We start from the raw sequence: 21484 nt of genomic DNA, 5'->3' as shown, positions 1-21484 counted from the left end.
TCCTGTCATGGCAGTACTATACTTGGTGGAATATTAGGACAAAATCTAAATTTCTTCAGAATCAGAAAATACTTCTGTTACGTTTCATTCCCACACCTCTACTGAGATTTTTTTCTGGTCTTTTTTAACTGTGTTGGAAGAGAAGCTGTGAGGTTCCTCTTTACTGAGAACTCGTATTTTCAGCATGTGGGGGGAAAAGTCCCCTGTGAAAAAGCATTTGTCCAGGAAGCTAGCACAGTTTTCTACTGAGTGTACATCTCTTGTGTGATGTTTGTAGAGCTGTGGTTTGGATGCTTATGCAAATGGGCATGTTCAGTATCACAGTTGGCTATAAGATGGACTAGTTTGGACCAAGGCAGTTAGTGTGCAGGCTAGTATCATCCAACTCTTTTTTTTTAAGTGCTGCTGATAATGCTTAGTGAACTCAAATCCCACGTGTAGTGGGATACTTTGATCCATTAAGTCTTTTGCCCTCTGTAGAACATCCAGAAGTTCTGGAACCGGACTGTGGGGACCCCATGAGAACTTCCAAATTTGTGTGCTTCCCTCTTACTGCCAGAGAATAAAACTGATTCCCAAACTCAGTGTATGGCTGTTTTTGTTTCAGATGGGATGGAATTGTTCTCTTCAGAGTGTCTGATATGATTTTGCTATGTTTTGCTTCTAGGAGAAAAGGGATGTTGACATCACATCAATGTTTATAGTTGCTGCTAAGCAGTGTTGTACCAAGCTAATGCCATTTGCAGCTAAGGGCCCAAGGAGTTGGAAGGGAACAAAATGAAGACAGCTGACTTAGACTAGCTGAAGGGATATTCCATGCCATATAACATCATGTGGGAGTTTCAAAGGGAGCTGGGAGTTCATCTTGCCCTCTTCCCACTGAGGAGCTAGCTGGGCATTGGTCAGGGCACAGTGAGCAATTGCTTGTGCAGCACTTGTTATATACATTCGTTATATAAATGTATGCTATTTCGCTTTATCTTTTCTCTATCTTAGTAAATAGTTGGTGGGTTGAAATAAAACTCTGCTTTGTTGTTTGCGATTCTCTCCCTCATCCCACTGGGAAAGGGAGAAGCGAGCAAACAATTGTGTGGCACTCCGCCACCTGCCAGGTTAAACCACAGCAGTCATTTTGGTGCCCAACGTGGGGCCCAAAGGGTTGAGATAACAGCAGATCTGACCAGAGCATGTTAACACAGGGTGTTGTGGTAGTTTGATAATTGCTGGCCACGATATTAATTTTTTCCCTACTTATGGAGCTCTTTAAGAGTCTTCTCATGGAGCTGTGCTGAATAGCATCTTGCTTACTGTTTATTTTCTGAATTGCCTAGTGTTCCTTGTCCACTCCCCTGACTTTTTTTCACTGCCCGTGAAGTAGCTTTTAGATTGAACCCCTGAACTTGGGCATGGCCAGTAGTGGTACTTCACTGATACAGCTGCTGTGGTTCAGAGTGAGTTGTGACCTGCTTATGGAGTTGAGAGCTGTAGTCTCGTTTGACTGCTGTTCTCTACTACTCCTCCTCACTTCTATTGCATCCACACATTCTGTAGATCCCTAATGAAGCAGAATTAGTTGTTTGTTCTCCCAAATACCTTGTGGTATCTGGCATCACATCACTAGAGAGGCTCTCAAACAAGTTCTGAGTTTAGGAACTGAACTGGGCATTGGATCTGCTGGCAGCGCCTGCTTTAACAGGCAAAACATGATGAATCTTAGAACAGGAACTGAATACCCTTATTTTGTCCATTTGCTGTCTGAGACAGAAGATTAGTGTTGTTAACAGGCTACAGAAAAGTCTACTTGTGCTGCTGTTTAACTCCAAGCTTATGTCATGCCTGCACATCACTGCCAGGCCTCCTCTCTGTTGCATCCTCAGTGCATTTAATGCTTGTGAGCAGCAGCCTGATGTTGTGTGTACTGTATTCATTTTAATGATACTCTACCTTGTCCAGGCTTGTAATACAAGTACCTCATTTGCTGACCAGTGGAGTGACTGCCATGATATTTGCCCTGCTTGAAATGTCATGCAACAGCACAGACTGCCTCTGCAGGCTCTTTATTATTCCAGTTGTTATAGAAATGATGCATCAGGTTTGCTTTATTCAGGTTTCTTGATTTCATATGGACGCTGGCCTTTTAGAGCTTGAAAAACAGAGTTTTGAGCAGGTTTAGTGGCTGGACTCATGAATTATCTGAGCAGTCCCCAGAATTTTAAGAGCTGTTGTGGTTCTGAATAAATCTGTGGTCCACAGCAATAGCTGAAAAAGAAGCACTGTTATTCGCTGCAGATACTGTAAGGCAACGGTGTTTACTCAGCCTGGCAAACTTGGTTCTGAGTTTTACCAGTAGGTTGCTGAATCTCTTTCTGAGAAAAGGTCTCAGTCTCGTCTATGTCTTCATGTTCCTAAGTGTGCTTAGTCTTGCAGTATTTTGGGCATGGCATAAACTGTTGTCCCTGTTTAAAAGAAAAAAAACAAACGAAAGAACCCCACCAAACCAAAAAAACCAGTGACCTGTTCTTCTACTACTGCTGTGACAATGCGTAATCTGCTCATGACTCTTACTAATTTGAAAACCACAGGTTGCAATTTCCTTTAACTACTAACTGCTACTAGTTTAATCTCTTTGCACAGACCTCCTTGGAGTTTAAGACTCCTGGGATGGGGATCTATTATTATTTGTGCCTTGTGGGAAGAAAAAAGCCATCTGCCAATAAAACATTCATCCAGAAGGCATGCAACTTATAATAAAAACCTGCCCTCCCATCTACCTTCCCTGCAGAGTGGGTGATTGTATGTTTTTTACCCTCTGTTCGGAAGAAGGGACCCAGTTATTGGCAGCAGTAGGGGGGCTGCTATATTTATCGAGGCCAAGTGAGCGTGGCCCCTTGGTAAGATGGCTTAATGGATTTAGTTTGCTAGGCTAGGGGAGTTCTTGCCAGATGATTGCTGGGAGCGTGGATAATTGGAGAGAATGTTTGAGAACAACTATTGCAGATAAGTAATTGTGTGTGTGGGGAGCGTGGTTTTGTGCGACTGCGTGTGTTTATTCGTGGTTTGCTTTCATCAGCTCTCTAACATTCCACGTTTTCTGTTTATTTTGCAGGAGCTATTGGTTACATGGGAACAAGTGCCTTTGTTCGAAAAATCTACACTAATGTGAAAATTGATTAAGGAAATAAGAAAATTGAACTATGGATCAGTTCCTGTTTTCAGGGGGATGAACTTGCACAACAAAAAGCGCGAGAAGAGATTTGGGTTTTAACACTGGGCACTGTATGGGTCTCCATTTTGTGGATGGCTTAAAGTAACATCTATTTCATTGATCCTAGGTTCTTAATGACTGCTTTCTCCAACTGTTCACAGCAAATGCTTGGATTATATGCAGTAGGCATTACTACAGTACGTGGCTAATCTTCCCAAAAAACAAACAAACAAACAAGACCCCAGCGCATTTAAGATGAATAGACTAGCTCTCTTCAGTGAAGAGGACAAACGGTTTATTTAAAGCATTTGTTCCATTCAATAAGAAGGGGGAAGCTTGGCTGCTAAAACTACTTGATCAGTAGTCTTCCTGGTACTTAACATTTCGAACGTATGCGAAAATGCTGTTCCAGAAAGATTACTTTTCTGATTTTTACTGCCATTGCCAGGGTAGGAGGTATCTTTTATATTCTGAATCCGGGTGCTTTTGGTTTATTTGCGTTATCAACTATGCCCTACATTCGTTAAAAAATAATTTAAAAATATATAAAAGAACCCACATGCATGTAATATATCAGCTCTCGTTCTAGTTGGACCAACTTCCCTTTATTTATCTTGAAAGTAATATCCAGCTATATCTTAAATCCATCCAAAGAAAATAGAGTTTGAAGACGGACGTGTTCTCTGCAATGCAGTTTACTGTACAGTTAGAAAGCAAAATGTTAAATGAAGAGGATTGTTTGTTTTTTAATAAACACTCTGAGGTCTAGATTAAAACAAAACCAACATTTTAACTGAATGTCTAAAGTGATTCTCCTTTTTTTTTTTTTCCCAAGTTATTCTTGCTTTTTTGGGGGGGGTTTGAATGAAGATTTTCCTTTAGACATTATACAAGGGGTAATAAGTGTATATAACATTAAATAATGTAACTTAGGTGTAGATCCCAAATGTATTTGGATGTACAGATTTACTACAGAGTACTTTTCTGATGATTCGGTGTAAAAATGTGTGAATTTGGGTGGCTTTTTACATCTTGCCTGCCATTGCATGAAAAGTTGGGTTTTCTTCACAATGTGTGTATGTCATGCTTTTCTGTTCTTTCCTTTCTCAAGCTCTTACAGGAATTAAATTTGTAATTTAGAACATTTTAATTTTTGTTAATCCTATCTGGACACTCGTGTAACATCAGAAGCACAGCTGCTTTACAGTGTTCAGAAAACTAAAATAAACTTTTCAGACAAAAATGTTCTGATTGTGAAAATAGATGAGTTTACAGCCGAAAATGTTTGAAAAGGCAGCGAATGCCTGTTTCTGTATATGACCTCAGTATGTTTTTCAAGTGTCAAAACTCCACACATTGAATGCAGAATTTCCTTACAACTGTGTTGTACGATACAGCTCCGTAGTGGCTGGGCAGCAGCATGGAATTCTTCTTGGCTGAACTGTCTGTGGGGGGAATCTGTTCTGTGCTGGAGCTGCTATACTGAGAAAAAATGGGGTAAGCACGGGCTAAAATGAATGGGCAAATAAAGGTTGAGTCTTTCTAAGATGACTGTTAATTATGCACTGTATTTAGCTAGAAAGATCCCGAGTGTGTTTGTGACAGATTTAAGACATGTTTAGTAATGATGCCTTTTGGGTTTTGTTTTTCTGGGGGGCCAGGAGGGCATCTGCTACACAGGGATGTTTTTATTGGTGTGACTGTCTGAAGTAGAGCATCTACCATGGAGAACGTGGCTTCTTTAATTTAAAGAATGAGCAAAGTGTTTGTATTGATCAATACTTTATTGTCTCTATATAAAAAGTACAGATAATGCGGTAGCCACAATGAGGAACAATCCTGTTTCTGCAGGGGTGGGTTGGGGGAACTGAACTTAAAGGTAGTAATACGAAGCAACACATCTGGCTGTGTATAGCTTCTGTAACATATGTGAGCTCTCAGCTCTGACTCTGTTGGCCAATTTTAACCAATCTGTCAGAAAATAATTAGGTTTTGCTTCAAGTGAATGGGTGGTGTCTGCAGTAGAGCACTGGCATTTAACACAGATAGGGTTGTTTTTTTTTTTTAAGGTACTGGCTGATTTTGAGATGGACCCATAAACTGGGTCAACAATTAGTATTCCTTTGTTCACAAACATGGAGTCTTAAAGCAGAGAAGGGGTTTTGTGCTAGTTCTTGCTAGTGTGAGAAGCCCTTTTTTCATCTATGTTCTAAATCTCAAGTGAGAAGCCATTATCTGTACACAATAAATACATAAAGTACTCCTCTGAGATGCAAGTTTAAAGGGAATATTTTTGATAATGGGTCTGTTTTTCTATTTAGAGCACTGCTATGTGATTAGTCTATCAGAAATGTCACCAAACCGTTTGTGAATTTCACTTAATCACTTTTTAATGCCACAGAATGGTGGGCTGCCTACTTGCTTTCTCTATCCTTTGACATTATTAGCTTTTGCATATCTAGATAAGATTGTATAGCTTTTAAAGTGACATTGAAAAGATACTTACTGCTCAGGCATCGCTTTTGTTTCTGCAGGCACGTTCCTTTGGAGGAGTACTGTGTTGAAATAACTGACGTTTTTATACTTTCACCTTAGTATATGAAGAAGTTGGGGGTTTGCTTTGTTTTTCCCCTTTACGTTGGTTTCTGAAGGAGTGCAAAATGCGACTCGTTCTGAACAGCCTGTCTCTGTGGTCGCTGTTTGGGAGTAAGGCCATTTAATTGCCCCACCCTCCTCCCCCCCTCCAAAAAAAAAAAGTGGCTCTGATGTGAACTGTTCTGTTGAGTAGAATTTGGAAGCTCTCTGCTTAGATGATGTAGCCCTTCCTCTTTTATGGAAGAAATAAAGATCTTACAGCCAACACTGATCTTTTCATGGTTGTTTCTTAGGAGTTTCTGGTTCTTGAATTGAAGCTTTTTCATGACTCCTCAGTTGGCCATCATCGCTTCTCTTGTGACTGGAGCCAGAGCATTCAGCAAGTAGCATGTAGTGATAAGAGTTAGCCCTGGTACTTTCTTTATGAGAAGTGGACAAATACCAGATTGAAAATGGTGTGATGTTTGTTTACAGTCTCAATTATGCTCTTTTCTGATGCCTAAATGTTTTGAAACAACAGTGGTCTATTAAATCCTCCCCAGCTTTACATTCCAAAGCATGCATAAAGGGTGCACAGATGATTTTCTGTACGATAGTCTGGGTGAACTTCTCACAAGTTTCAGCTCTTAGAAAAACAATACTGTTGAACGTTACACTTTCGGTGCTATAAAACTGGATAAAATTGATAGCACGCTTCAAAATATTTGTATAAAATGGTGCCTGTTGGCTTTTGTGAAGATTCTTTTTTTTTTTTTAATTAATGCAGAGTCAAAACAAATGGGAGAGTTGTATTTTCCTCTGGTTCAGCAGCAACGGCGTAGAGCCAAATCTGCCCGACCAAAGCTATGTAGGCAGCTTCACTGGAAACAGTAGGCTTGCGTAACTGTGACTGCATCAGCAATTACTGCTGGAACGTCATAGAATCGTAGCGTCATAGAATGGCCTGGGTTGAAAAGGACCGCAGTGATCATTGAGTTTCAACCCCCCTGCTGTGTGCAGGGTCACCAACCACCAGACCAGGCTGCCCAGAGCCACATCCAGCCTGGCCTTGAATGCCTTCAGGGATGGGGCATCCACAACCTCTCACTTGTCAGAAAAGGATAAGCTCAGGAAAAACAAAACCAAGCCTCCTCTCCAGTGTGGATCTCGAGTTACTGGAGAAGGTCCCCTTCAATTAATTTTTAACTGTGGCTTTTAGTTTGTTTAAGAGTCAGTTGAAGGTATATGTTGGACAGAGGGGTGGAGAGGGGATGGAAGAGAGAATAAAAAGCTGCAGAACCCCATGAATATTGAGAGGCTTTCTGTAGTTTTGATAAATTCAGGCAATTTTTGGACAGAATCACTTTAAAGGGCTGAAGCCAAACTGGGAAAGGGGTATCCTTAGCTGACTTTGCAAGTCTACAGGACTTTGGAAAATAAAGGCATTTTTAGAGTTGGGAGTTGATGTGAAATAAACATTGCCTCTTTTGTTGTCATGAAATAGCCTTATAAATACACTTTGGTAGTCTTGTGAGGCATGCTTAACCCATAGGGTGCAATAGTTGCCTCGATAGAATCCAGTTCACCAAATCATAGACACTGTAAACTTGAAACGCTGTGGCTGGATCTGAGCCAAAAGGTTTGGGTAGTGTTTCTGTCTAAAAAGCTGAGCAATCCAGAGAGAACCAGATGCAGTTCTTAGTGCACTGTGATTATTCTTTCTGCCTGAAGACTGCATGGCAAGCTTTTGCTTGGCTTTTGAAAAGCTCTGAGAGTTACAGGGACTGTTTCTGAGGAGCTCCCAAACATGGATGAGTACATCATGCAGTACTGAGCTCTGCGAGGCTCCTCTCTGTGGCCGGTGGTGCTCATTTCCCAAAGGCTTGAGTCAGGTGTTCTGGAACTGTGTGTTACACTGAAGTGTTAGACAAGGCATGGTTGTTTTCTGTGCTGCTAGCGATGTGATGCTCCCTTGGAGTTCACGTTACGCAGTTATTGGATTTGAGTCGCTTGAGTCTTGGTTTAGCCGTATCGTTTTACTGGTATCAGTTTAGCCTAAGGCTTTTCTTGCTTTCCCGGGGAGGTTTAGCAACAAGAATAGGAAGGAAATCTCCTCGTTCCCTTCTGATGTCTGGCCTGAAGTTGGTAGGTGAACCAGCAGGTGTTATCAGTGTTATTAAGGAGTTTGTGTTAGAGATCTGACAGTTCTACAGACACCCATTTACCTGCAAGAAACCGAGACAGTGCTCTCTCAAATCCAATGCGGAAGAGGTGCAGTTGGGTTCCTTAAACACACATACTGACTGCAGAATGACTTGGATTAGTTTGGATTGCTCGGCTGTCTTTGCTTTTGAGATTTTTTTTTCCCCATTTATGTCACTACCAGACAGTGATTGAAATCTAACCGTTGTTTGAGTCTGAATTGTAACTGATCTCTTTCATTATATGCGTAGCTAAATAAATAATGGGAAAGGAAACAGTATCCTGGTTTTAGCCGTGTAAAGGGCAGCGTGTGAGGTGACCTGAAGTATGTCTTGCTTCATGAGGTGGAGTATCTGCGTGGTCTGTACCGTAGCTGGGTGTGTGATTTGGATGGAGATGTCACTGCAGATAAATCACTGCAGTAACTGTGACATTAATTAATGTTACGTTAATGCTTAACTGCTAATACGTATGTGAAGGGCTGTGACTGCGGTGAGTGTCTTCCAGGGCAGATCTCAGAGCCCCTGGAACGTGTGTAAGCAGACATGGCAGCGCCTTCATGGATTACTTCTGGGCACTGAATCACATGAGCTGAAGTGAGCTGTTGGCTGGGCGGCAACTCAACGAACTTGGAAAAAGAGCAGCCTGCCTCCAACCTATTGCAGGAGTGACTGAAGTGGGTTCTGGAAGGAAGGAGGAGTGGTGGTTGGCAATGACCTTCACGGTGCTTTCATTGCTATCCGTTTGGATGTGTCGATGCCGTGGGCCAAACAGGGAAAACAAAGTGTCCTAGGAGGAGCCAGCTCTAGGATGGGGGTCCGGAGCAATAGGCTGGTGGAGAAAAACCTGATGGAGGAAATGAGCAAGAAGAAATAGGGTGAAGGCGGACAGGCGTTGTGGGATGGGAAGCTATGGTGATATTAAGAGACTAAATGAGCCCTGGTAACTCACGAAGCAGGGGGAAAGCGATGCCTCTGCAGTGCTCAGCAGTGCCTGCAGGAAGTGATGTGTGGCACGTGAGTTAAAGCCACAGCAGTGATCCTTCCCTTCTAAGAAGGAGGCAATGAAGTAAGCAGGAGGGGCATTCTGGAAATGCAGAGGAAAGAGAAACAGGGGTGCTATGATTACAGAGAGACCTGCTGCATCTAGCCCTATAGCGATCCAATAAAGATTTTTCTTCTTCCATTTATGTGTTTGGAGAGCGAAGGGCAGGAGAGGAAATCTCTGCTCGTGAGCCTGGAGACAACTGGAGACTGAACAGTGGGATGGGCAGCAGAGTGCCTCGGTCACTCGGTTCAGTGTGATGGAGCCGAGTGTAGGCAGGCAGCAAGAAGCAGGTCTTGTGGAAAACCAACAACCGTGTGTGTGTGTGTGTGTGTGTGTGTTTTAGCCTCGGGACATATTGTGTGCAGAGATATTCCATCAACACTAAGTGGCTCCCACATAGCTTTGCTCATGGATGCTGTTCAAAACAAGCTGTGTGCATTCTTGCTCAGCGAGGCTTGAAAACACAGCGGATTTTGTTTGCATGCATTGGGCAGGGGGGATTCTGAGAGCAAAGGAAAAGAGCGCCTTTGACAGCGATAGATATAGATTGCTTTGTTTCCAGCTATTTAACTGTTGCTGCCATGAGCTGCGCTGCCTGCTTGAAACTTTACCAACCGTGTGAGCAGCTCCCATTAGAAAACAAACAAACAAAACCTTTCATGGGGGTTTTTTGTTCCTTATTTGTGCCGATGAGGCACCTGCCAATGGGAGATGACACCAACGGGTCTCTGAACGCTTAGAAGCAGCCACTGCCCTGCGTGCACTGCTTGGACTGCCAGCTGCAAAGTGAGAGCTGCTTCTGGAAAGGCTGAGCTGTGCTCATGTTAGGGAATGGCTTTCTAGAAAGTGTCTCCTGGAGCGGAGGAATTTTGTTTGGTGCATAGCAGTAATGAGCTCCTGTTTGAACTCTCTCAGGAGCTCATTCTAACTATGTGGTTAAAGAACCACCATTTAGCTTGTTTCTTCCTTCAGGATGCCTGCTTGCGTCCCATCCCCATCTCTAATAGAGCTTCCATGTGTAGAACTTGGCCTCCCAAGTACACGTTGTTAACATGAGAGAAGTTGATGATTTCTGTGTGTTGAAAAGACTTTGTTCTTTAGGTGGGTGACAGCCCGCATCTCTGCAGTGCTGCCAAGCGCCCTGCCTGCTCTGCTGCTCCGTGATGCTGAGCAGAGCATCTGTCAACTTTCCCTTGCGGGTGGCTCGGGGCGTTATGGTACAGCTTCACGTAGTTCTCACAAAGTGACTCAGCCCCGACCTTCTGTGCGGAGGAGAGAAGGGAGCACCTGCCGTTCCTACCCTGTGGGAACTGGGAGCTCTCGTATGAGAGCAAAGGGCACGTTTCACATCCTTATGGGTTAGATGAGGACGTGTACCCATACGGGCCTTACTCTCCAGGCTTGCGCTCACCCTGTTTGGTGTTACAGCCCTGGGTTTGTGTTGGGCAGTGGGGAGTGAAGGGTGCGGTGGAAGCTGAGATAATTGAAAGGAAGGTGAAGGGACGGATGCTTCTCGTGCCACTCGGTGCAGTGTTCTGCTCGAGGTTCTGCAAATCCAATTACCGCTTCCTAAGAGACGTTACGACCGCGATGCGACAATCTGTGCCGCTGTCCGTGCTGGCGGTGCGGCGACCCAGGGACGAGGCGTTTCTCTTCGGGTACCCCAGTTGGACGGAAGGAAGGTACCGGCGCTCGCCGCCCCACCGGCCCGGAGCGGCGCTTCGCTGCGGGGGTGGCGGAACCTCGGCCCGCGGGGCGGGACGGCGGCGCGGGCCCGGCCGGGATTGGCTGGCGACGCCCGGAGTGGCGGCGGAGCGGGCCAGCCGGGGAGGGGGCGGGCGGGCGGTACCCCCCGCGGCGGGCCGGCCCGCGGCGGCGGCGGGCCGGCCGGCAGGGGCGGGCGCGGGGCTGCTGGCGCCGCGCAGTGCCCGCATCCCGGGCAGCCGCGCCGTGCCGCCCCGCTACGCCGCCGCCATGGGCCGCGGGGCCACCCCGCTCCGCCGCCTGCTGCTGTCGCTTCTACTTCTGCCCGGCCCGGGGCTGGCGGCCGGGGAGCCGGAGACGGCGGAGGAGCAGATGGAGTACCGCGACCCCTGCAAAGCCGGTAGGGGGGCGGGCTGGAGGGCCGCAACTCCGCGAGAAGTTTGGCAGCCGGCGGCGGTTGGGTGCGCGCGGCGGGGCAGGTGGTCGGCCGGCCGCGCGCCGGGCTCACCTGGCCGCCCGGGGCTGCCGTCCCCGCTGCTCTGCGAAGCCGAGCGCGGAGCGGGGTAACGGCGCGTGCTGTCGCGGCTGCTGCCGGCCGTGCAGGGCTGTCCCGGTCTGCTGCTCCGCTGTCCGCGAGCTGCAGCTCCGCGCGTGGGGCGCGCGTGCATTTTTTAGCAAACGACGCCGCGTTGGTCTCATCTCCTCCTTCTCCCCCCCCCCCCCCCCCCGCTGTCACCTGCCGCTCCCTAACGAGAGCTTTCCTAAAACGCGAAGGAAATGCCCAACAGGGCTTTGCATTTTTTTTTTCCCCACACGAGCGTTTTCTGTGCATTTTTGCAGCGTGTTGGTGGCTGTTTCAACTTGTCCCGGTGTACGGCTCTGTTCCCTAAGTTCCGGTGCGTGCCTCGGAGAGGCAACACCGCGCCAGCGCTCCTCGGGCTGCTCCCATCCCGCAGCTGTGCCTGCCGTCGCTCGGGCTCTCCCGGCGCTCCCCACTCGCGGGGAGGCGGCGGAGGTGCGAGCCGGTGACAGCGGCGCCAGCTCCGGCTTCACGCATCAGCCAGACCTCCCTGCCCGTCTGCCCGTGTCGAAGTTGCCGTCTCCTTCCTGGCAAGGCTCCGCTTGCTGCCTTCGTGTCTCTCTCGGAGTCTTTTCGTTCCTGCGCTGGATTGTGTCGGGCTGTTTCCGAGCTCATCTGAACCGTTCTGATTTCCTCAAGAGCTTCCATCATCACTCGGATCTCAGTTTGCAGGGAATATCAGCTCAGATTTTCTCCTAGGAAAACTGGGTCGTACTCTCAGTGTGATCGTTATTCCTTTTGGTTCTGGCAATCAGCTGATGTTTCGATCTTGTCAATGGCTTGTCTGCTAGGAAATCCGTAATCAATATCCTGTTACTCGTACTCCATTTACAGATAACTTTGTGCAAAGTCTTCTTTTCCTGATGCTACAGGAGGGACTTTCTTCACATGGGGTGTTCCTGGTCCCCAAGCCTTCACGTAATGACAGCTTCCCTCCATACCAGCCGTCTTCTGGCTGCTCTCAGGGTGTCTGTAGCTCTGTCTGCACACAGATGAACTCCATCAATACAACATCTGTCAGAGCTCCTCTCTCTATCCTATATGGCAGGCTGTTTAGCTGGCCTTGTGTGTAGTTTGTGTTACGAGTGGAGCGTTTTATTCCAGAATTAATCGGAGTCCTCTTTAATCTGCAGGCTGTTGCTTGCAGAAAGCGTTCCCTTCATCAGTAAGCCATTTGTGATATGCTACATGTATGTATCTATTCATTGTGAGACCTAGTCCACCCATACATGCTTTTACCAGCTTCGCGTCTGCCTCTTATTTGGTAATGAATTCATCTCTTTCCAGAAGAGCCGCGTTTTAGTGATATGGCTGTGATTCAGTATGGAGACGTGAAGTTTAATTAACTTACCAACATCATTCAGGGAACCTGTGGCAGAGAAAGAGAAAAAAAAGTCAACCTGTCAATTAGCTGCCTCTGCTGCAGGTTCTTTGCTTTTCCTGCAGCTCCCTCATTTCCAGGCTCTCCACCTCTCACTTCTGCTTGTACACAGAGCCTGCGCTGACGCCTCCCTTCATCACACATCCTCACCTCCTCTTGTGATCGGCATATAAGCCTGGTGTGTATCATTCCTGTCAGTTCACTCCAGTCAGGATCAATTCTCATTTCTCCCTGTTTGTCTCTAATACTTTTCCAGTGTCTTTCCAACAGAAGAGGAGCGGAGAAGACCTCTGGAGATCACACAGTCCTCTTCTCGAGTTCAAGACCAGGCTGGTGTTTGTGCTGGTAAACCTCTGTCTTTGGTGGATGCTCTCAACCAGCCCAGACCACCGCTGTTGTGGCTTTCTTGTTGCCTAACCTGGGGCTCCAGGTACTGCACTTCAAGTCTGCCTTTTCCGCCCAGTCCTTATGGGTGCGGCGGACAGTACTTCTCCTTTGTTGCAGCCTTTTTCACTCGTGTGCTGTGCTTGTTTTTGTGTTTCATGTGTCCCAGTCTGCTTTCCTGCTGGCAGTATGACTCTTCCAGTCTGTCCTGATACATTGTGCTTTCTGGCTCTCTAAGCCACCTCTTCTCCATGTGGGCCGTCTCAGTCTGAACAGAGGTACAGACACCTGAGGCTGCGAGACAGTTCCTACCTGCTGTGTACTGTCTCTATGCGCTGAGCAGATCCAGTTTGTGAAGTGAACCCAAAACCAAAGCAGGCAGGACTTTTACCACATGGAGCTGTTAGACATCACCCCTCCTCCTCTCCCTGCTGTTCACTCACATGCTTCTTCCTCTTCCAGTAATGGACCTTTAACAGACATAAGCAGGGGTTCTGTGCTGTAAACATCCTCCTAAAGTACTGAAGTCCAGCCAAAGTTAATGAACTGCACCTCTGTAAATGATACGTGGTGAAGACACCTCTAACAGAGTTGGCCCTCTAAGTTGGGCTATATAGGAGCACTTCTCTAATGGCTATGTAGGAAATCTGTCAAGCTCTGTTTCTGATGTGCTGTAACACTGACAAGTCTCTTTAACTTCCTTGAGCCTGTTTCTCCACTAGTGAGACATCATCAAGGTTTGCCTAGAAGTATGACTGGCAAGAGGGCAGTGATTGCAGACCCTGCTGTGAACAGCTCAGATGCTATATGCTTTATGAGGGCAAGTTTTTGGTTGTCTTTGAAGCTGGCACTGTGAGACTTGAGGTGCTATTCTTGCTATCGCTGCAGTTACAGCCTCCTGTGTATGGTATTGTGGCTGCAGAATACACGCAGACTCTAGCCCATTGCAAAGACAGAGGCAGCTCCTCTAATTAAATGTTTTCCGGAGCTGTTAAAACTACCGTGCTGTACTTCACTTCTGCAGGCTAATGGCTGTGACCCAAAGGACATGATGGGTTTAGATCTGGCAGGTGAAAGCTTGCCAATTCCTTACCCTGCAGCTCATGCCCTGAGGGTGAGCGCAGGCTGTCGATGGTTCATCTGCTAGGCCCTCAGCGAAAAACCTGGCACACGTTTCCCTCTGTTGCACTTGCTAAGGGTATGATAGTCTCTAACAGCACGGTGAGACACACAGCAGCACAGTGCAGTAACCTGTCAAGTCACTGCAACAACTGGGCTACAAGTATAAATGCGTCCAGTCACCAGGATTCAGCTGATGGTAGCCTCTCACTGCTGCTTAGCCTTTAATTCCAGCCATCCTCTATTTCCTTTTCATAATCTATGGCTGCTCTCCTGCTTTCGGTAGGGTAGGAAATGTCTGAATGAATGGTGAAGGGAGAACTGAGGCAGGGCTGCACAGCTGGTTTGGGTTGCCAGGGGAGATCACGGTGCTGACTCTGCTTGGTGGATTTTGCTGAGTGTTGTGCCATGTCAGTGGGGCTTTTCAAAGGGAGTGGTACAAAGGTTCCTTCTCAGATAGGCTCCGTTATAAGTAGAAAAATGTCATAAGCCTGACCTGTGCTTAGGATAGATCTGCTGCTCACAGAGTACAGCTAAAGATGGAGGTTCGTAGAACATCTGAGTTGAATGGGACACACAGGGATCATCGAGTCCAACCCCTGGCTCCACACAGGACCACGTAAAATTGAAACTGATGTCTGAGAGTGGTGTCCAAACGCTGCTTGAACTCCAGCGCTTGGGCCATGCCATCTGCCCTGGGCAGCCCGTTCCATGCTCACCGCCCTCTGGTGCAGACCCTGTCCCACACCCCCAGCTGCCCCTCCCCTGACACAGCTCCATGCCATCCCCTTAGGCCCTGTCGCTGTCACACAGAGCAGAGCTCAGCGCTGCCCTCCGCTCCCTGCGAGGAGCTGCAGCCGCCGTGAGGGCTCTTCCCAGTCTCCTCATGGCTGAGCAAACCGAGCCTGGCACAGAGTGGCTGCAAAACAGAAGGTAGCACCAGAAAATTCAGTTCTTCCATGAGGATTTTTGCAGAGTGCTGGGATGTGAGCTCAGAAAGGGGAAGAGCAGAGGCTACAGGTGTGAAGGGAGTACTGGAGAGTATGACAGTAGTCTTATCTCCTGTTTCTTTATCACTTGAAAAGCTGTTAGAAAAGAAATGTGACAGTGATAGAGCAACTCTTCCTGCCAAACCGTTGCCCTTTCAAGGCTGGATGCTGTTTGCCTAGTCATAGGCTAGCACTGTGTCTATCTCTTCCTGCTGGTTTGATCCACCAGATTCTAAACATCCCACAACAGAGGTCTTAAGCCTTGACTGAGTGCTGTTCAGAGGGAACTTCCCACCGGGAGATGCAAATTGTGCTTTGCTTTGCTTTTGTTCTGTTCCTCCTAGCTCTCCCTCTGTAAAGGCAGTGCCTTTTGTCCTGGAGGCAGTAGTGAATTTCACTTGAGTTGTAGTATAAAACTCAGAAGTCACATGTGGACATTTCTTTGGGAAGCTGAGGAGCTCACTGTTAGGAACTGAAAGCCCTGGGGGGGGGGGGGAGGCTGATCAAATGGGAAGGAGGAGGGGGGGAATCTGTAAAGTCCAGCTTTCATGAATATTGCTTGGGTTTTGAGTTCCTCCGTTGGAGCACAGATCCATCACATAAGCAGGGAAGCTTGAAAGCTCTTTGCAGGCTACTCAGTGAATCCAGCCCTCTCACCCTGGGAGGGCCTGCACAGTGGCAGACGTGAGAATAAGCCTGACTCTTGATTGGGGCTTTCCTGCGTTCTTGCAAGATGTCCTTTTTTGGGGGCAACGGTGTGAGCACTGGCAGAGTATTTTCTAACCTGCCCTTTGCTTAGCGATTGCAGATTCCTGTGAAGGAATCTCATTTGTGTCTTAATGACTTTTCTATAAAGCTTCGAAGCCTCTGAACCGGTGTGGAAAGCCTAGGTGAGCTACCATGGAGCTGTAGTGCAGCTATCGGCGTCTCTGGCTCTGAGTCATAGAAGATGGTGGTGGGAGATGCTGACTTACCTGAGGGCGGCCGATACGGTGGCGTCAGTAATGGGAGCTGAATACTGATCTCCTGAAGCTATGTGAAGCTGTATGAACTTCCAATAAATAAATAAAGTTCCCTTCCTCCTTTTTTTGACACCTGTACTTAAAAATGTGCTTTGAGGTATAACCCAACCCGTGGGTTCCTCAGTGCTGATGGAATGTTTACAGACAAAGCAACAAGCTCTCTCAAGCAACTGTTCCTCTTGTATTTTTTTCTCCAGTAGGTCATAGCAAGGGTTAAATCCTCAAGGAGGATGTTGACTGAGTCTTTTTGGGTGGTCTGAGAAGGAATGAGAGAGCAGACTATTAATTTACCTGCTTTGGGGAGGTGACAGCAATTAAAGGGAAAACAGGTGGGTGAAGACTGCTGGGGACATTCTGTCTTTATATGCATTCAGTGTTGTTGCTGTTTGCAGTTGGGGAGGCTGTATTTTGCAGTGGAGTAGAGCTGCAGTAGAAATTCTGCCTGAAAGGAAAGGTAAAAGGTGACTTTTGTTATAATCCTGGGCAAACACAAGCTGATGGTTACAGCCTGAAGTTAAATTAACCACCAGTCATTTTCTTGATCGAAGTTCCTGGGTAGAGAATATATTGGTGTGGTGAACTTGAGAGAAAATCTTATGATTTTTGGGCACAGAAACATTTAAAATCTGTGTTTGGAGTCCTTCTAACATCAAGCTGTCTCCTTGGTGTGCCAAAAACCAGGCTTGATCTTTGACACTTCTTGGGATGTGTTGAATCTACTTGTCCTGAGTGAGGTTTAACTCTCAGTGCTATACATACAACTCAATATTTAGCAATGGGCAGGACAAGGGATGGGCAAACTTTGTAAGTGAGGGTTGTATTTCCAGAAGGAAAGCTGGTAGAGTGGGGAAGAAGTGTTTTGGTTGTCATGGACACTTCTTTGTAAAGAACTTTTAGAGCTTTTATTGAGCTTTATAGTCTTAGTGCAGTTCACAGGTGCATGCCCTTGACCATAACCTGTGCAGGCTTGATCAGTGAGGATAGCTCATTCCTCAGGTGTTCTGTAGCATGAGATTAGTAAGTCAGGGAGCCCCAGCCAAAGGAATTTAGAAAGCTATGCTGCGTATCCTTCAGGCTTCAAAAGCCCACAGAGCAGAGAGTTTGGGTTCAAGGTACTTCCCACTCGTATAATTGTATTTTACCTTCACGGTCCTGCTTGGAGTATTCATTCTCCTCCTATCCTAACCTCCTGTGTAGTGCTTATGCCTTGCTGCATGGCTCACCCTAGAGCTAGCTGCATCTTTTCAATAAGCCACTTCTTCTTTCTCACTGCTAAAACTGTGGCTGTGGGTGTTGCCCAGGTGAGCGGCTGCTGCAATCTGAATGAAGAGAATCATATAACTACAAATTCCCACTGCAGTCAGTTCAGACTCGCACATTCCTGCTTGGGAAATTGCAGGCACAGTGTGCCTATGTGTTAGATTTTCTGGAGCCCTTTCTCTAATACATCCATTTTCTTTTTTCTCCCCTTTCCGTGTTGCTTCAGCTGCAGAGACCCACGTGCTCTCTGTCTGCTTCACTCTGTTTCCTACAGCTTCATTTCTGGTGTTCTCCCTTCTCCTGGAGCTCTCTTAAGTTCCTGCTAGAAGCAGTTGCTCAAATCTTTCTCTCCTGTCTCAGGTGTTCCGAGATGCTTTCTTCCTCAGTCTGTGTGGGGTACCCTTTCTCTTCTCTCCTGTCCCAGCATTAACTCCTGCCATTCTCCCAGTTGTCTGCAGGTTCTTACATCCTCAGTAATCTGTGCAGCAGCCCTGTACTGTGTTGTGCATTTGCCTGCTGTGTTGCACTTAATGAACTGGTTCTGTGGAAAGGGCCGTTTGCTGTAGTATGTGGTTGCTTTACCCATCTCCCTTCCCCCAGGAGACCGGAGGGAAATGATAGGCCTGGCTCCTGTGAATCCGAGTCCAGACCTGTCTGTACCAAATAATGGTGCTGGGACTGGTGAGAACGTTGACCTGATGAGGAGCTTGTTTGTTTGCTCTTTTCAGAGACAGGCAACCTTGGAAGAAAGGAGGCACTTCTGACAGTGAATGGCCTTCTTGTCCTGGATCGTGAATATTGCAGATACGAACCTGCAACAAAACTGCTTTCACCTAGTGCTGAAATGTGCTTACGCTGCTCAGAAAGGATGGATGATTGATTAGAAACTGTTATTGTTCTGATTCAGATACTTAGGGCTTCTGCTTTTTATCCCTTTTGTTATAGCTGAGCTCCCCAAAAATGCTGATCTCAACAGGCATGTATACTTTGATGTTCAGAGCCTAGCTAGCGCTTCCTGAGCAGGAAGGTTCCAGTCAATAGAAACTGCTTAAATGTGCAATGAAGCATTTGATTAAACAACTGTCAATGTCTGATTGCGCCTTCTCAGCCAGTCTGTGTCAGCCCAGCTTGGAATTAAAAGGAACTGTTAGCTGTGTGTTGAGAAGGAAATCCACTCTAAACCCAATGGTAAATCACCCTCTGGTTTGACCAATGCGAATTGTCAGAGAGGGGCAACTGCTGTTGGTTCTTGGATCAGCTCGGCTTTAGACCCAAACAAAAATTCATGACCTCTGAAGGCATTTTGTATTCATCCAAATACCAGCATCCAAGCAAAAAAGCATCTGTTTCACCTCCCAGTCCGCAAATCCCAAACAACACTGAGAGCAAACCATCCCAGTGTTAGAAGTTCAAGAAAACTTTGTATTTTGCCTCAATTTGTTTAGACTTAGTTGTGGAGTAATGCTGAGTGCCTTTGCCTACTTATTAAGCAGAGTGATGCAGTCCTGGACAACGGTGAGAATTACCTACATCCAGTTCTCATGTCGTAGCTGTGGGTGTTGCCAGTCTCCCATGCCTCGTTAGCACAACTTTGAATTTAGATAGCATTGCCTGCAAAAGTAGCATTGCCTAATCAACAGTATTTTCATTTGCTTTGAACTTTGCCAAAGTTTGCTGTTTGGGTTACTATTTTGCATGCTGAATTTGAAGAAGAGAGATGTACGTGCAAAATGTACCCTGCCTTCCACTAGCATTGGCTAGACATAATGGAGGAGATGATCCCTGCTCTAGTGGCACATGTCTGCTGTGGGAGGAGAAGACGGCCTGCAGTGCTGTGTGTGTGTTGGCATGGGGCTGTGTGACGAAGGCATTTGTTGATTGGTTTTGCTTTATATTTCCCCAGGTATAAAAATAGATACACTGGATTTGCCAAGTCAAAGCTCCCTCTTGCAGAAATGACAGAATCAAGTCTTTTCTGGAGCTTGTAATGGAGCTCCTTGAGCATGAAAGGGGGACTTGAATTATGTGCAGCTCTGGTACACTGCGCTTGAGGCTGCAGCAAATATAGGTAACAAAGGAGACTTTTGGGTGCAATGCCCATGGCTGTTATAGAAGTTGGGTAGAGCATAGAAAATGAGGCTGCAGAAAAAGCCTGGGTAGCTGCAGGACAAATAAATCTGAGCTGTGCTGGACTCAAGAAACCCCGGACTGAGAAGCAGCAGTTGATAAATGATTCTGCCTGGCCGAGAAGCCAGTAGGCAATGCGGGAACTTCATATAGCGACCTATGAGTCAGGGGATCTTGAGATGGCTGGAAACTGTGGACCTACATTTCCCTTACTGAGTATCTTGAGGCTAAGTAGGACAATTCCTTGGGTAGCTATTATAGTTACCACAAGCTAGATGAGGACAGAGGGGTGATAAAACAGCGAAGTTCTTCAGTTGATTCATGGAGCCTGTTAGTAGGGCTTCAGGCAGTAGAAAATGCAGCTCAAAGTTGGATGTACCTTGCTTTGCAGAATCAAGGTATTTGATACTTCAGAGGCCTAATTTAGATTTCTGTGGCCACCAGGTCTTGTACTCTGCCATTGTCCATACACTCCTGTGTTGGTTTATCTGCTGCCAGCGCATTCTTGACAAGAGAAAGGCAGATCTCCTTCACTAAAAGCGAGTTTTAAGAAGTTTTGGCTGCTGGGCCAAAAACTTTCTGAGTTGTTTGTACAGTGTGAGTTTGAGCGTGGGCTGTTTTTCATAGCGCAGTCGCAGTTACTCTGATTAGAGACCCGCTTTGGTTTTTACCTGCTGATGCTACTGGCCTGGGAAGGCAGAGACACTCCAGTTCTTGATGCTTACCCTCTGGGGTTGCTTTCGCAGTGGAAGAGAAGCCTGTTGTTTGCAGTGATGTTGATACTGGAAGTGTGTTCTGCTCAATGACACTCGGAGCTGCAGCTGGCCCTTGTATATTAAGCTGCTGATGCGTTGTGCAGTTGAACACTGCCTGGATTTAATCTCTAACCTTTGATTGTTCTTGAAAGCATGTTCTAGGGATTGCATTCCCACCCACACTGCTCCTATGACCCTTTCCATTTCCTGGGTGTCTAAGTACAGAACAGAAAAGATTCATTAACCTGGCAAGTAACCTCTTTTTATGGGGGAAGTGATTTTCCGTCACGCTCTGTTAGATCCTATTGATTTCTGTTTTTCCCCTCTTTGGCCTCTTCTGCAATATATTCTCTTCTCTGTCATGCTTCAGTAACAAGGTGATATGTGATATGCTGGTGTTTTGGTAGTTTTTTTTCTTCTTTTTCTGTTTCCTGGGCTGGGATCTCCTAAGGCCATTGCTGAAGTTGCCAAGGCTCTGCCTTTTCTTAGAAAGCTTTGTTGATAAGGTAAAATGTTGTTTAGTAATGGGATACTGACATCAGCACTAACCTCTTGGCTGTCCTCTTTTTTTTCTTGACACCAAAGAACATTTTCTATCCTTTTGCTCTCTTGCTCTCTTTTTACATTGTACAATTATTAATCTCCTGGAAAAGATAGGATGTGTTTGCCACAGAGTTTGCAACTGCGTGTGAAATAGAGACCTTCAAACCATCAAGGATGCCTGCTCTTTTTGTCATAGGCACTTTTGACTGCTGGGTCCTGATGCTTCTGCTGTGCCTACAAACATCACAGCTACATCTCTGATTCCCGAGCTGAATCTTTGCAGTAACTAGTTAGGGAAATAATTTCCCTTCCAAAAGTATACTTGCACTTCTCCTACTAATTTTTTAGCTTTCACAGTTACAAGAAGCCGTATTCTGAAGAAGTGGTTGGCCTCCATGTTGCCTACCCCTACTGCTGTTCAGGTTCAGTGAATCAGAATGAGGACCTCTGAAGGGAGAAATAACGCTTGTTGTGGCAAGATTTGCCAACCAGGTTGGCCTAAAAGAGGATGCATGAAGAGCAGTTACTATTAATTTATCAATCAATCTTACTCTTTTGAATAGAAGTCCCCTGACTTATCACTGTGTGACTG

The 21484-nt window shown here is 46.4% G+C and overlaps 2 protein-coding genes across 3 annotated transcripts in view; both read left to right on the top strand.

Annotated features, from left to right (window-relative positions):
* TM9SF3 (transmembrane 9 superfamily member 3) overlaps nucleotides 1-4751 on the top strand; it is a 40885-nt gene extending 36134 nt beyond the window's left edge. For both annotated transcript variants that reach the window (XM_015288468.4, XM_046943071.1), the window contains exon 15: nucleotides 3107-4751. In XM_015288468.4, the coding sequence (XP_015143954.1) occupies nucleotides 3107-3174 (68 nt within the window). In that variant the 3' untranslated portion in view covers nucleotides 3175-4751. The remainder of the gene's footprint in view (nucleotides 1-3106) is intronic.
* Nucleotides 4752-10944: 6193 nt separating this feature from the next.
* The window catches only part of TLL2 (tolloid-like 2), an 82429-nt gene continuing 71889 nt past the window's right edge, over nucleotides 10945-21484 (top strand). Inside the window, exon 1 of the mRNA XM_015288521.4 lies at nucleotides 10945-11132. Coding sequence (XP_015144007.2) covers nucleotides 11003-11132 — 130 coding nt within the window. The 5' untranslated portion in view covers nucleotides 10945-11002. The remainder of the gene's footprint in view (nucleotides 11133-21484) is intronic.

The sequence above is a fragment of the Gallus gallus genome, chromosome 6, assembly GCF_016699485.2.
Source record: "Gallus gallus isolate bGalGal1 chromosome 6, bGalGal1.mat.broiler.GRCg7b, whole genome shotgun sequence".
Taxonomy (NCBI): Eukaryota; Metazoa; Chordata; class Aves; order Galliformes; family Phasianidae; genus Gallus; species Gallus gallus.
This window is presented reverse-complemented; position numbering and strand designations above follow the sequence as displayed.